We start from the raw sequence: 14,768 nt of genomic DNA on the forward strand, positions 1-14,768 counted from the left end.
ATTTAGATCTTGCCAACTCCCAACACTCAATTCCTTTCCTCTGAAAACACCTCAGTTCCTCAGTAGAGTTTAGCCTTCGTTCTCGCCAAGCTCATGCTATTGCCCTTTGATCCCATGGCTTCTTGTCTTGCAGCGACCAGGGGGCCCTCGTGGTCGCTGCAGCTTCTGATAAGACTTCTGAGGGGAGAGGATTGACAGCCCTCCAGGTCAACCCCACCATTTACTAATTTTTTCCCTGAGAAAGTTGTATTGTACACCAACCTTGAATTCTTGCAATTTACAACAAAAGGTTATTTTGCCTGTATTTCCCCCTAATCCAACACCTGATTCAGAGCATACTCTCCTACACAAATTGGATGTTAGGAGAGCTTTATTGTATTATTTGCACAGAGCAAAGAGAACTAAGGAAGATGGGGGCATCCTGCCTAACAACCCACTTTTTCAGTGGGAAAAGGTCTGCTCGTGTGCTATAAAGTCAGAGATCCCCCTTGCAGATTTTCTCTCCACTGCCAACTTGAATCTGCAAAGTCCCAATGTGTGCCTGCACGGAAGACACTCAGTGAACAGCAGTTACAGGGAAGTGCAACCCTGTCTTCTAAATAAATTCATAAATAAAACATAGTATGACTTTCTTTGGAAGCAATGCCCCTCCAAGCACTTCTCCCCTTACATGTTCTGCCCTCAGAGCAACTAACCCAGTATGACTAAATCAATCAGGCAATGAAATTAAATAAATAAATAAATAAATAAAATCCACAATATTCAAAAACAGTAAGATCAAAAGATGGAAGTTCTTCTTTTCCTGTTTCTGGCTGCCTTATAGAATAGGAAAGCCTTTGTAGACACCTGGAAGTAAAGAAGTGAGGGTGCAAGATGGGCTTCTTGGGGTTAGGAGGGAAGAGTTCCAGACACTGGTGCACTGGCTGAAAATGTCTTGCTCCTTCTGCCCATTTCTTACATCATCTGAATGGCACATAGGGCATGATATTGACTAAGCTCACAGATTGGTTTATTTGGACAGAAGTATTTCCTAGACAGGGCTTTAAACTGGAAATAAACTGGAAGCTAGAGCTTGAGCAATATGTGCCCCGTGATGGAGCTCTCCTCCTCTTGCCTCAGCGTTCTGTACCAATTGCAGTTTCCATGTACAGTATATTGCAATAGTCTAATCTGGATGTGTGACAGGCTGCACTTCTTAAAAGCTTAGAAGATCTGTACAAACAGTTGAAAGACGGTGGAGGGTTAATTCTTCACAGAAACAGCCTTGAATGACCGGCTACTCCAAAGAATCTGATTGAGTAGCATGAAAGCCTTCTGAACTAGGTACTGGGGGGGAATCTGATTTCATCCCTAGCTGAGAGTACTGACAGTTTCAAGATTCAGCTCTGACTGAGAGCAGTTTAACACACACAGGAGAACTGTCTGTGTTTGGGAAGTAGGCGCAGATTCCCATTTCGGCCAAAGAAAGGGAGTAGATCTTCTACTGAGAGGAGAATTTCCCTACCCAATGGAGTTAGCTCTGAAGAGTGAAGAGATCCTTAGTCTGGTGTGGTTAGAGGCCTTTGGAGGCCTTAGGAGACCTTAAGAGTCAGTTAAAACTCAAGATGAGGACTGGTGTTTCAAGAGAAGGGGTTTGGGTACTGGAAAGAGGATACCAGCCTTCTGGAAACAAAAAAGAATAAGAGAATATTCAAAGAAAGTGTGCTAGAGTGTTTGGGAAAACTCTGGAACAAAAGATTTAAGTATGAAGAGTTTAAGAAGCTCTCATTAGTCTGAAACATTAAACCTTAAGTCTGTGCATGTGCTGATTTATCTCAGAGTTTTCTATATTGACTTATCTCAGAAATTCTCAACCCTGATTTTACCTGACCTTTCCCATCTATATTAAATAAAGTATTTTGTTAATTTTGAATTTAAAAATGCCTCTAGTGCTGTTTAAATCAAAACGAGGGGACATCATACTTACTAGGGCATGTGTAACTCTCAGTTCATCCACAGCTCATTCTCCTCAGGAAATGATATAGTCGGTGACCCAGCCCAAACTGGAGAAATGCCCTCTAGTAGGTTAGGCACCCCAGAGCAGTGTTGGATCAGTGGACCTTCCTGAGCTGTTTAGGACTGCAAATATCATAATAAATAAATTAAAATTAAAATAATTGCAGAATGACTGCTCCTGTTTGGTTACGGGGTTGTTCTCCCATGCTTCATGCTAGCTTGAGAGCCAGTGTGGTGTAGTGGCTAGAGTGACGGACCCAGGTTTGATTCCCCACTCTTCCATGGAAGCTTGCTGGGTGACCTTAGACCAGTCACACACACTCAGCCTAATCTACCTCATGAGGCTGTTATGAGGACAAAATGGAGGAGAAGAGAATGATGTAAGCCGCTTTAGCTCCCCACTGGGGAAGAAAGTTGTGATATAAATTAAGTAAAATAAAATAAAATGCTACAACATTTCAAAAGTAAAAAGATGGCAGTAGAGGGGAAAGAGAGAGAATGAAATGAAAGGGTCTAGGAAGGGCAGTCAAGTGTCTGTAAAGTTCAAAGACATTATGACATTAAAAACAAGAATTGGGAATAATTTTTTATGAGGGATTTTGACTTAGGGATTCATTTTAATATTCTGGTTAGCATTATCTGTTCTTTTTCTATACTGGAATAAAAATAACCAGAATGTTAACTGGGAAATCCCTAGGGGTGGCATTTTGATGTCCCAAACAAACCATTTCCTCTCCATGCAGGAACAAATTGAATCTCAAAGGTGCTAGCGCACTTTTAACTTTATTGGTAGCACTGCAAGTCTGGGAGGCAATGACAGCATGTGCTATTTCTGTCCACCTCTTACCACACTGCTACTGGCTGGAAGATGGCAAAGACTGAATCTGGAACCTTCTGCATGCAAAGTAGGCAGTCTACCACTGAGTCACGCCCCATCAGTGATTGACCCAGGGTTCCCAGACTCATGTATAGACTTTTAGTAATATGTGTACATGTATGCTTATCATCCATGTGTTTGCTGCAGGAAACACCAATATACGTCCAGCAAATATTTGCACTGTTCTGTAATATATGGATGGGGACGGGGAGAGCTGAAGTTTTCAGCCCTAGTTTTCCTCCCACTTTAACTCTTGGCGTTACTCTCGGCTTAGTTTTCACAATATAGATTATTAATTAACTTAAGTACTAGCTTTAGATTTTGCCATATAGACAACCCGATAAGCTTTTGTTTTGTTTGTTTTTTGTTTTGAACACCCAGAATATTGTTTGGATTTTTATCTGGAGCGGCAGAATTTAATTGAAAGTACATCTTAAAACGCATTACAATATCCTCCTTGCTTTCTCAGTGAAAATAACAGAAATAAAGAAGAAGTTATTAGAGACTTCGTTCCTTGCAGAGTAGCGGGGGTGGGCTGGGGGAAGCTTTCTGTATGTTAAACAGTCTTGTGGACATCTGGCACGATTGGTTTTAATCTGCTGGCTAAAAAGTCAGGATTAAATCTTGCTTTACACCTCTTTGTACTGCAGTCAGTAAAGTGACAGAGCTGCTCTGAAACAATGACACTACTTATTCCACCCAATATGCCATGTGGTAGATCACCCCCCCCCTCCTTTTTCAGCACCACTTCTCCGTAAAGACAATGAAGCATCTGGTGGGCTTTTCCTGTGTCCAAGATATTTTTTGTCAGTAATTTCACTCAGCCGGTCTGCTTAGTTCTCCCCTGGTGCTACTTTTTGAGACAGGGTGTGCCAAACCCAGTGGTAAGAGGTCAAGAGGGTAAAGTGATGAATTTTTATGTGCCTGTTCCTTGTGTTTCTGCTCAGTCACGATTCTTTGCACACTGTGCTGCTTCTGAAAGGGAGCCACAGTGGGCAATTTGTCCTCCTGGCCTGGAGAGAATGGGGAAGCAGATGAGTTAAAACAGCATGTATGACTTAGAACAGAAGAGCACGCAAATGTGTTCCTACAGTGGAACAGAACGCTTCTGTCAGTGCTCAACATTGGAGATGCTCTGAGATTTGTGGCTTCTTGGCGTCTGATCAAGAGATAAATGCTTTTAACAGCCCTTAATGATATAGAGGAAAGAATCACACTTCACTGGCTGTTAGTGTTAAAATGCAGATCAGTGGTACTTCTTAATCTAGATGACGTGGTTTCCCTGAACTGCTTTCCATTCTTTGTTTCAAGCTAGCAGTATCAGTATTGTGTTTTCCTTCTTGTTTTCATCACTGAGATACTTTGACTCTGTTACCTATCAAACTGTGGAAAACTGCTTCTTCGTTTGAAGAGATGTTGTGTTCCCATCCCACACAAAAGTATAATCTCCAAGTCTGAGGAATTGTATGTGCATTGCATTTATGCTTTGCATTTCTTATCAAGATATTAACTGGTGAATCCTGTTTGGGGCTATGGGAGCTAAAACTGGAATCTGGGTTTGCTTTAGCAATCTAAGTACAGAATTTATGTAGATGGCAAATACCTTGAGATAACACTAGAAGGAAAGAGAGCAAAGTGTAATCTTCCAAAACATTACATGCAGTGCCAGCAGCAGCCTCGAGCACTGACCCGGATTGGGGGCGCACGCCACGGTGCTGGCAGTGGCAGCACTGGTTACTGAACGGGAGGACTGGGAAGCTGCTCCCGTGTGCTGCCCCGGCCGCTTGCCATACCTGGCCCACAGGTGCCCGGCCAGGAGCGCATGCTGGCAGCGGCAGCACTGGGCAACTGTGCAGGCAGCCTCCCAGCCCTCCCACTCAGTTACCCTGTGCTGCCACCGCCACCACTACCAGCACACAGCTGCAGGCCAGCCAGGCGTGGCAGGCGACTGGGGTGGTGTGGGGCAACTGAGCAGGAGGGCTGTGCGCCGTCCCAGCTGCCTGCCTTGCCAGTGGGGCAGCTGGCTTGCAGCGGCACATGCTGCATGATGACGTCACACATAGTGACATCATCACACAGTGCGGGTGCGCATGCAACACCCCTGAAGCTACCCCAGGTGCAGGTATCTGGCCTCAGGCACCAGAAAACCTGGCACCGGCTCTGATTACATTTCAGAACTTTAGATATGAAGATACTCCTTTGGTAATCTTTAGCCCACCCATAGCCTTCAGCAATACCTAGCTCACCTTTGCTTCTTAACCCATAACAGTAACAGTGTGGGTGTGTGCAGAGGTACATATTCTTGTGAGCTTACAATAAAAGCATACTCATCGCATTTTGTTTAGGTACGTAGTCTTCTCTTCCATGTGGAGTTCTCAATAAAATGGTTTTGTGTGCGCTTTTCTTATGCTTGTGTCAAGACTGTTTCTAAGGGTGGATATCATGTACTTTCTTTTTCATTATAGGAGAATTATATTTTGAAGCAAACTTGGAACATTACATTTATTATGAACATTTCTCAAATACTTTTCACTGTACAACAAATATACAGTTCTGCATTTATTCTTGCACTGGCCCTAGTGGAAGGCAAGGTTCAGAAAATCCCAGTGAACTTCACAGTTTTCATGCCTTGGCTTTCTATTTCCAGACCAAGTACTATATCCTCTGCACTGTACTGAGATACTGGATCCTATATGCCACAGAATTTGCAGAAATAACTTTTGCCACTGCCCCCTTCCCACTGCATCCCACTGCCAAGTTGTGAAGACTCTCAGGAACCATGTGGATTGTAGTGCAAGGAAAGGCAATAGAAATCAGCAAAAATTGCCTTTTCCAACACTCACTTCTATTATGGAAGAGTTCTCACAAGGGTAGGGGGAAGAGAGGAATTTCTGCCGAGTACCTAGCCCCACATCTCATCCCTTGCTGTTCCCAAGTGTCCCCAGACTTCCAGAAGCAGCTTTTCAGAGTACAAAGTTAGTTGCAGTGGGAACAGGAAAGCAGCAAAATTTCCTTCTGTCAGCTCACTCTGTTCACAGTTCACCAACCCATTTCTTACAGTGGCAGTTTACAAGTGACATTCTTTCTGTGAGTGGTACTCTATTCTTTCAAATCTCTAGAATTTCTCCTCGACCTGGTTTGTGTATTATTGCCCTTAGATCAATAAAGAAGCCGTAGAAAGTGATTTCATTTAGCACAACCCCTTCCCTGTTATGGGGTCCTATAAATGATTCCCTTCTGTTATGGGATCTATAAATGATACTTAATACAAAAATTGGTTGCTCAAAAGAGGATTGAGAGTATCATGTCATTCTGAACGACATTTGAGTTAGTGGTTTCATACAGACTTGACCTCATCTGATGCTTGGTTCTCACTGAAGCAGTAAACCTGTGTCCAGGTGGTACTACTTAATATAGTAGGTGTCGGGTCTCCTGTCTCATGTTACTTATTACAGATTTTGTGCTAAACTATACGTCTGTGTGACACCTTTTGATCATTATTAGAAGTCTGAAGTGGTGTAGCTTAGGTATAGGTTTACCAGCTCACTGAGAACTTGTATGAAATAATATTCAGTAGATCTCTGTCAGAGAAGTACCCCACAGATTGGTTTGCAATTATATTGCAGTTGCAGCTTTGTATAGAGCATGCTATTGTATAAAACGTGTGACGGCTTTGCAAGATTTCCAGTTAGTAGATCTGCATTCTCATGAATGAGGCAAACACATACTACCTAACTATGAACTACTCATCATTGGTTAGAAAGACCAAAGTGTTTTCATTGGCTGACAGGTTCATCATATATGAACTACCACATGGACTAAATAAAAAAGCAAGACAGCCAGGTCAAGTGGGGAGAGCGGGTGAGAGCGGGGAGTGATATAGATTTGCCAAACACCAGTTAGGGTATGGAGTTCTCCTGGAATTACAACCAATCTCCCAACTGCAGAAATCAGTTCCCCTGGAGAAAATGGCAGCTTTGGATAATAGACTATATGACATCACATCTCTGCTGAGCTCCCTGCCCTCCCCAAACTCCACTCTTCCCAGGCTCTGCCCCCAAATCTCCAGGAACTTCCAGACCCAGAACTGGCAATCCTAGGGGGGTGCGTGTGAAAGAATGTCAAGTGAAAACTAATTCAAGGAGACCAAATGAAGAGAAAATAGAGGCATGTGCAGTCAAGACACTAACACATTTTTCATCTGTTCAGATACTTAGGTCCTTTATTTGCCTCCCTTAAAATAATAAGCTTTAGAAATGTCTGCTATGTACATTTGTGACCTGTGTGACTAGGTTACCCAGTTGCTTCTAATAGTAATAAGCAGTACTAACACAGTCTAGTGCTATATGACTGATATTTGTACCGATGATATTGTACCAACGATTTATAAATTGTATTGATCCCTCTACATCTATATTACTTGTAAATAAAATTAAATATCATAAATTTAAGTATAGAAAGAGCATTTCAGTTGGTAGCAAAAAGAAAGGCAGCAAAATAAACAAAGCAACAAAATAAATGTAAGTTATATATTTGAAAAGAGAAATACTAGAATTGTACATTGTACTTTATTTATTTGTGTTATTTATAGTCCACTTTTCTTACTGAGAATCAAGACGAATTACATAGTCAAGTCAATACAATCAACTGCTGGGACATTCAGTAAACAATGCAGTAGAGTATGGATTGCAGAAATTTGAAAACAAGCATGAAATAAAGACAAGAAACGCAGCTGAAACAAAACATAATTTAACATGACGTATTAAGCAATGGGGAAACTACTCAGTAGGAGCATATCTATATCAACAGACAGTATCCAGTAGCATAGTCTACTCTGCAATCTTCGTCCCTTTACCAAAGTCTCTCTCTGAGGCATTTGTTACAGTGTAACCTAAGTATATGAACCCTCGTGAATAATTCAGTGTTGCATAGTTTGCAGAAAGGCGAGAGAGGGGGAGCTTTCCTAACCTCTTCAAGCTATTCCATAAGGTCGGGGCCACCACAGAGAATGTGCGCGTATGGACAGATGTTGATTTTGCACATTTCCGAGTGGTATCTGCAGAAGGCCCTGTTCTGATGAATGGCAGAACACAAGAAGATAATAATAAAAATAAGGGGTTAGCTCTGAAGAGCTATGCGTGGTGCTCTGCTGATGTAACAAACCGTCCCCCACCCCCCGCTCCTTCCTACTGCAGGCTCCAGTGCTTCTGATATGTCACTTGTGCGGGTCCCCTGGGAATGACAGGAGATTCACCTTGAGGATTCAACTTTAGCATGCAAGGCAGAATAGCATGTGTGCATACGCCGGAGACCCCAGTGATGCATGTCCAGTTGAAAATCAGAAGTGATGGGATATCAGCAGGGCCAAATCACCCCAAACATAGCAAAAAAAGCTATTTTTGATCCTGATTTGCCCCCTCTGAGACCTCGTCACTTCTGATTTTCTACTGGAAGTGATGTCATTGGGGCCTTCAGAGTACGTGCACATGCGAGGATTCCAGATCAGGCCCCCATGCCTGCAACACAAGCACCCATCCCCTGCTTGGGAAATAAAGTGGGTTGGCAACTGTACTTCTGTGATATTAGGCTCCCTGAAGCCTAATAAAGTGCCACTGGATTCAAATCCTGTTGATAAAGAAGGCCAGAGATTTCAAGGAGGCCAGACATAACTTCCTGAAAGGAGGGCTAATCTAAGTAAGTGGGCATGTCTATGCCTAAATAAAACCAGTTAGAAAAACAAAATCAAATGGATTGTTCTCCTGTCTTAGCTGAGTGGGGGCAAGAATTATATTTTTATCTCACTCTTCCTTCTACATCTTGGAGCAACTTTTGTGAGGTTCCCAGTGGTATCTCATTTGAGCACTGATTATCTGCTTCAGCACTGTGTAGACATTATCAGGTGTTTACAGTCCATATATTGAATCACAATTTTCTCAGAAAATACTCCTTTGGGGGCATTATGTGTAACCGCATGTACAGGAAGAAGGTACAACATGCCTCCTGATACACGCAAGCACTATTTTGTCCAAAAGGGGCAACGTTTGAATTTTCAGCCTCAGTATATGCAAACTTAAACTCTTATTCTGGTATATGTGTTCCAAAGCCAGAATATTGTTGCCCCTTTCAGGCAGCAGGTTGTTCTTATTGGGAGGAGCATATGTATCACATTCTTCCCACACTTACAATCCATCATAATACCTGGAAAGGGTTAATTTAATATGTGCTTGCCATGGTATGGTAGATCACTTCCTTTTAGGGCAGCCAGCCTCCAGATGGTGGCTGGAGATCTCCCAGAATTACAACTGATCTCCAGCCAACAGAGATCAGTTCCCCTGGAGAAAACGTCTGCTTTGAAGGGTGGACTGCATGGCATTATACCCTGCTGAAGCTCCCCCCCTCCCCAAACCCTGCCCTCTCCTGGCTCCATCTCCAAAATCTCCAGGAATTTCCCAACCTGGAGCTGGCAACCCTGCTTCCTTTGGTGAAAAATTCCTGTGGGAAATATAGTAGTTGGCTATTCATATTCTACTTGAATTAGCTTTTCCTTAGAACTATTCTAGGGAATTGGTGCAAATTGTCTTCTGTCATCATACACTGGAAAAATTATTTGTACACCTCACACATATACTTATACTTGCAAAGCCTAAATGTGAATTTCTGTTACTTTAATTTCACCTCTTAAAAACTGCTTCCAAGTAGCAAGAAGAGTATATGGCAGCTCTGATCAGACACCACTGTCCCTCTCTGCAAACTTCTGGGGATGGTGAGATGAGGAGGAAATCTCTGGCTTGTGAATTTTCCCTTGTTCAATGGCATACAATGTAATACCTACATTTGAACATGGGCTACCCCGTCCCAACTTTCCACTTGTTTGGACAGTTTCAGCAGTTAGGGAGGATTCGTCATATGATTTGAACTGCACTCAAAATGTTTAACTCAGGGTACAGCTCTGAACTTTCTGTATCATACTCTTTAAATGCATCTTTCAACAAACAGAAAAAATAATACATGTGAGTTATGTTTTAAAGATCGTGGCTATATTCATCATTTTGTTTCCTCCTTTTCAAGACTATACTTCTTCATTCCTTATTTTTCCCATGCAATGTAAAGATCACGCACGCACCAACTTCTTTGCAAAGGCAGAAATGGCAGTTTTCTATAGGAAAGGCAATTGTCTTCAATTAAACGAAAAACCCTGGTATTCTGATTTTCCCTATGTCTCACTTTTTTTCAAAAGGCACTTTTCGAGATAATGTAGAAAACTGTGAAAAGGGCCATGTGTTTTTGTAGCATTTTAATTTTTCTTCCCTTTTAAACAGCAACAAAAAATCCCTTCAATAAGCAGGCTTGCCTAAAAAGACACATGTTTCCGAAAGTTTTCTGCTTGGGTGACTACGACTTTGTAGAAACTGAAAGGAATTGGGGTGGGGAGAAGGAATGTTCCAGATTGTATAAGAAATGAACCTTTGCCCAATCACTTTGTGTTTGTGAAGTAAGGTAGCTTTCCATCTCTGTGAAATTTGAAAGCAATAAAGTATTTGGGCCCTTTCTCTTTATTGGTCCTCAAGAGTCTATCAGATTTTTTATTATTATTTCAGAAGAGGCCTGAAATTGTGAGATATAAAGCAGCTCCAGGCAGAGTGGGGGGTGGGGAATTTTCCCAACCAGATGCCTTTAAGAGACAGAAATCATGAATTTCTTGAATTGCGACCACTCTGGGGGTGACTACAATGACTTTTCGACAGTGACAGTAACTCGGCCTTGTCTTTTCGAACCTTCTTTCGCCCATTCACTCCGGAAAGCTGCTTAAACGCACTTAAGCGCATTAGCATTTGGATGCTCGGGGACCATATTGACCCTCATTTGGAAAGTTTAAATGAGTGAAAGATGGAGCGATTTGTTAGGGCTTTAGAAAACCAGCTTTAGAGAGCGGCGGGTTTTCCGCTTTGGTTTGTTCGGGTGCTTGTTCTAATCTGGTGCGCTGTTTAAAGGCGACCAGACTGATTTGTGACACATGAGTCCAAAGGGCTATTTTGGGGGGCTTGACCTGATTAGCTAATTTGTGCTTTGAATTTCAATGGTTGGTATCAGAAGGGAGTGCACTTTGGGAATGGCTTGCTGGTGGATTACCTCACTGGTAACTGCATACAGACACAGATGGCAAAATGTTAATTACTTGTCAAAAGAGACAAAATAGGATCCGAAGCAAATTGTGAGGATGTGTGGAAAAAGTGGTTACTTTGGGGTTAAGTAAAAGAAAATGAAAAACCACAGCCATCTTGAGGGCTTGGTGTACCACCCTGTTCTTCTCACTTTGGGCCCTTTCTCTTTATTGGTCCTCAAGAGTCTATCAGATTTTTTATTATTATTTCAGAAGAGGCCTGAAATTGTGAGATATAAAGCAGCTCCAGGCAGAGTGGGGGGTGGGGAATTTTCCCAACCAGATGCCTTTAAGAGACAGAAATCATGAATTTCTTGAATTGCGACCACTCTGGGGGTGACTACAATGACTTTTCGACAGTGACAGTAACTCGGCCTTGTCTTTTCGAACCTTCTTTCGCCCATTCACTCCGGAAAGCTGCTTAAACGCACTTAAGCGCATTAGCATTTGGATGCTCGGGGACCATATTGACCCTCATTTGGAAAGTTTAAATGAGTGAAAGATGGAGCGATTTGTTAGGGCTTTAGAAAACCAGCTTTAGAGAGCGGCGGGTTTTCCGCTTTGGTTTGTTCGGGTGCTTGTTCTAATCTGGTGCGCTGTTTAAAGGCGACCAGACTGATTTGTGACACATGAGTCCAAAGGGCTATTTTGGGGGGCTTGACCTGATTAGCTAATTTGTGCTTTGAATTTCAATGGTTGGTATCAGAAGGGAGTGCACTTTGGGAATGGCTTGCTGGTGGATTACCTCACTGGTAACTGCATACAGACACAGATGGCAAAATGTTAATTACTTGTCAAAAGAGACAAAATAGGATCCGAAGCAAATTGTGAGGATGTGTGGAAAAAGTGGTTACTTTGGGGTTAAGTAAAAGAAAATGAAAAACCACAGCCATCTTGAGGGCTTGGTGTACCACCCTGTTCTTCTCACTATCTATCTATCTGTCTGTCTGTCTATCTATCTATCTATCTATCTATCTATCTATCTATCTATCATCATCATCATCATCATCATCATCATCATCACTTCCTGTATTCTTGAAAACAGCCCTTTTAACTATGAAAAGGGCCTGTTGTAAATGGCTGGCCTTGTTCATTTGAGAGATTACTTTTTGAAAAATTAGTCTGTAAGATTTTTCATTGACTAGTAATACTTAATTGTAAGATCATATTCCAGATAGTAAAGATTCAAGTCTGAAAAGGATTTGTATCAACCAAATTGTTTTATTGTTGTTTTGGAGGTGGTGGTAGGGAGTAAATCATTGGCTTATTTTAATAGTTGTACAATCAAAATCAGAGTGAGTGAGTGAGTGAGTGAGTGAGTGAGTGAGTGAGTGAGTGAGTGAGTGAGTGAGTGAGTGAGTGAGTGTGTGTGTATGTGTGTGTAGTCATGTAATTTCTGTGTCCCAGTACCTATCTAGTAAGTAGGGAAAACTCCCTAGATACACTTCCCGTAAATGTGATCTGACTTGAATTTTTGCAGTCTGCAGTTTGATTTTACCCAGAGCTAAAGGAATATAGAAGGATGTCTTTTATTTTCTTATAAGTGAATTGAAATTGGGTATCAATAATTTCATTTTAATTTATAATTTTGATCAGCATGAAAGAAGTAGAATATATTTTTAAAGAACTATTTTTCTTCTTTTCTTCCCTCTATGTGTGCTGCTTTTTTATCAGACACTTTGTGCAAGGGCTACCATGCAGACTGTCCGGTCCGCTGACACTAACGAAATAGTCAAGCTAATATTCCGCGAATCTGATAATGATCGAAAGGTACGTAACCATCTGCAATCTATGTCATGAACATTACCACAAATGGAGATTTATCAGCCTTTCAGATTCCAAAGAACAAAAAACAGTTCATTTCAATGGAATAATGTTAATGGTCAGTTTGTATTTCTAAAATGTACTTTATGAAAACTTCATCCTGTAATGAATGTAGAGAAAAATATAGGACTCATTTTCAAACTGAGGAGGTAAAAGGATCCCCCTCTCCAAATAACCCTAGATTATCCATCTGTACTACCAATAATTGGTTGAACTCACAGCAGTCGTCCCTTGGGAGGCCTTCACAGTTCACTGCAGCCACCACTTTGAGCATTTGGAGTCACCCCCACTAGAGTGCATGGGGAAGCTCTCTTAGATCTGGAAGCCTGCTGAAGTCACAGGAACTGATGAAACGACACCATCGGGTAAAACCTCACAGGGCAATTGTCCACTAGAGAGTCAGAGATGCTTTAGGCTGATCCTGCACTGGGCAGGGGGTTGGACTAGATGGTCTGTATGGCCCCTTCCAACTCTATGATTCTATGACACATAGTTTGTGTTTCTCTGATGAATCTGCTAAGAGTTTCAGATGGTTAAGATGGTTTCAGATTCATCTGTAATGGATAGAGGAATGTGAGATATACATCTCTGTCTGTTATGTCTTCCCTCTCACCCTGCCTGCTTTTTGAAATGTGAAAGCAAGGAACTCACCATTGGCAAATTTACTTATTCATAATATTTATATCCAGCTTTATTTCCTTGGACTCATGATGGTTGAAAGTGCAACTACAAGGCCTCTTCCACACAGACGATTTGATCCTCTCTTGTTGAGTGTTCACTCCTCGAGGATCAGATTTATTTTGGCCCCCAACCTTTCTCTATGCCACTTTTAATCCTGCTGTGAGTGCTATCTTTTTTGTCAGCCCCACCATGAAATAAAGAGAATTACGTGGTGAGGTGTGGATGTCATTGTTAGCGTCACTGTCAGTGTCACCAGTGCCATCACATCAGCACCACTGCTTTTTTAATGGTTGCATATGCCCAATTGTGTTATTATTTTATGATGTTACAAAGTTATAACAACCAGAGTCACCCAGCACTAAGGCATTACCAGTAAGGGGGGGGGGGGACAAAAAAGAAAGGAAAACAAAAGGAAACCCAACATGGCGTGCATGAAGTGTTGGTGCAGAAAGGAAAATTCCACACGATTGAAAAAGCTGACAAAACTGCATTGAGAAAAACATTAGGAAATAAACGCGAGCAGAAAATTTGAAGAAAACTCTTGAAAACACTGCACTGAAAGCTGAAGGAGTGAAGTACACAGAATTCAGAAGAAAAACTGAAGCAGAATGTGACCAGACCCAGCAGAAATTGCCCATGTGGAAAAGGCCTAGATTACAAGGATAGAATACATAAAAGTCTCTTAACAGATAAAACAATGCAAACATTAAAATACATACACACTGAAAAATGACACGGTGCTGAGTCAAATTAAATACATTCCTTAAATTTGGGTTACTAGTTTAACATGGTCATGGTCCCCTCAAACATCAAATCTTCAGGGTTTCACCCTCAGGATTTGGTCTCTGAGAGAAGCATCACCATATTAAACTAAGATGGGTAGCCATTTTAGTCTGTAGCAACACAAAAGATCAAGAGTCCCGTAGTTCCTATAAGACTAACAAAATGAGCTTTCATGAGTCACAGCTCACTTCTGTCTGAAGAAGTGAGCTGTGACTCATGAAAGCTCATACTCTACCACTAATTTTTTTAGTCTTATAGGTGCTACTGGACTCTTGCATATTAAACTAGACATTCAGATTTAGAAAAATGTTTTTCTTTTGTAACTCTCGGGTTATTTTCTCACCATTATTTGTACAGTTTAGTTGGAATGAGAACTGTAAACTTCAAGCAATTATATATCCATTTTAGTTAATTTGAATTAGCAGCAGCTCTTAGTAGTTAATCAGC

The 14,768-nt window shown here is 41.6% G+C and overlaps 1 protein-coding gene across 1 annotated transcript in view; it reads left to right on the top strand.

The window, feature by feature from the left end:
* The window catches only part of INPP5A (inositol polyphosphate-5-phosphatase A), a 358,040-nt gene that overhangs the window by 274,574 nt on the left and 68,698 nt on the right, over positions 1-14,768 (top strand). Inside the window, exon 10 of the mRNA XM_054983325.1 lies at positions 12,708-12,803. Within this exon, the coding sequence (XP_054839300.1) occupies positions 12,708-12,803 (96 nt within the window). The remainder of the gene's footprint in view (positions 1-12,707; positions 12,804-14,768) is intronic.

The sequence above is a fragment of the Eublepharis macularius genome, chromosome 6, assembly GCF_028583425.1.
Source record: "Eublepharis macularius isolate TG4126 chromosome 6, MPM_Emac_v1.0, whole genome shotgun sequence".
Taxonomy (NCBI): Eukaryota; Metazoa; Chordata; class Lepidosauria; order Squamata; family Eublepharidae; genus Eublepharis; species Eublepharis macularius.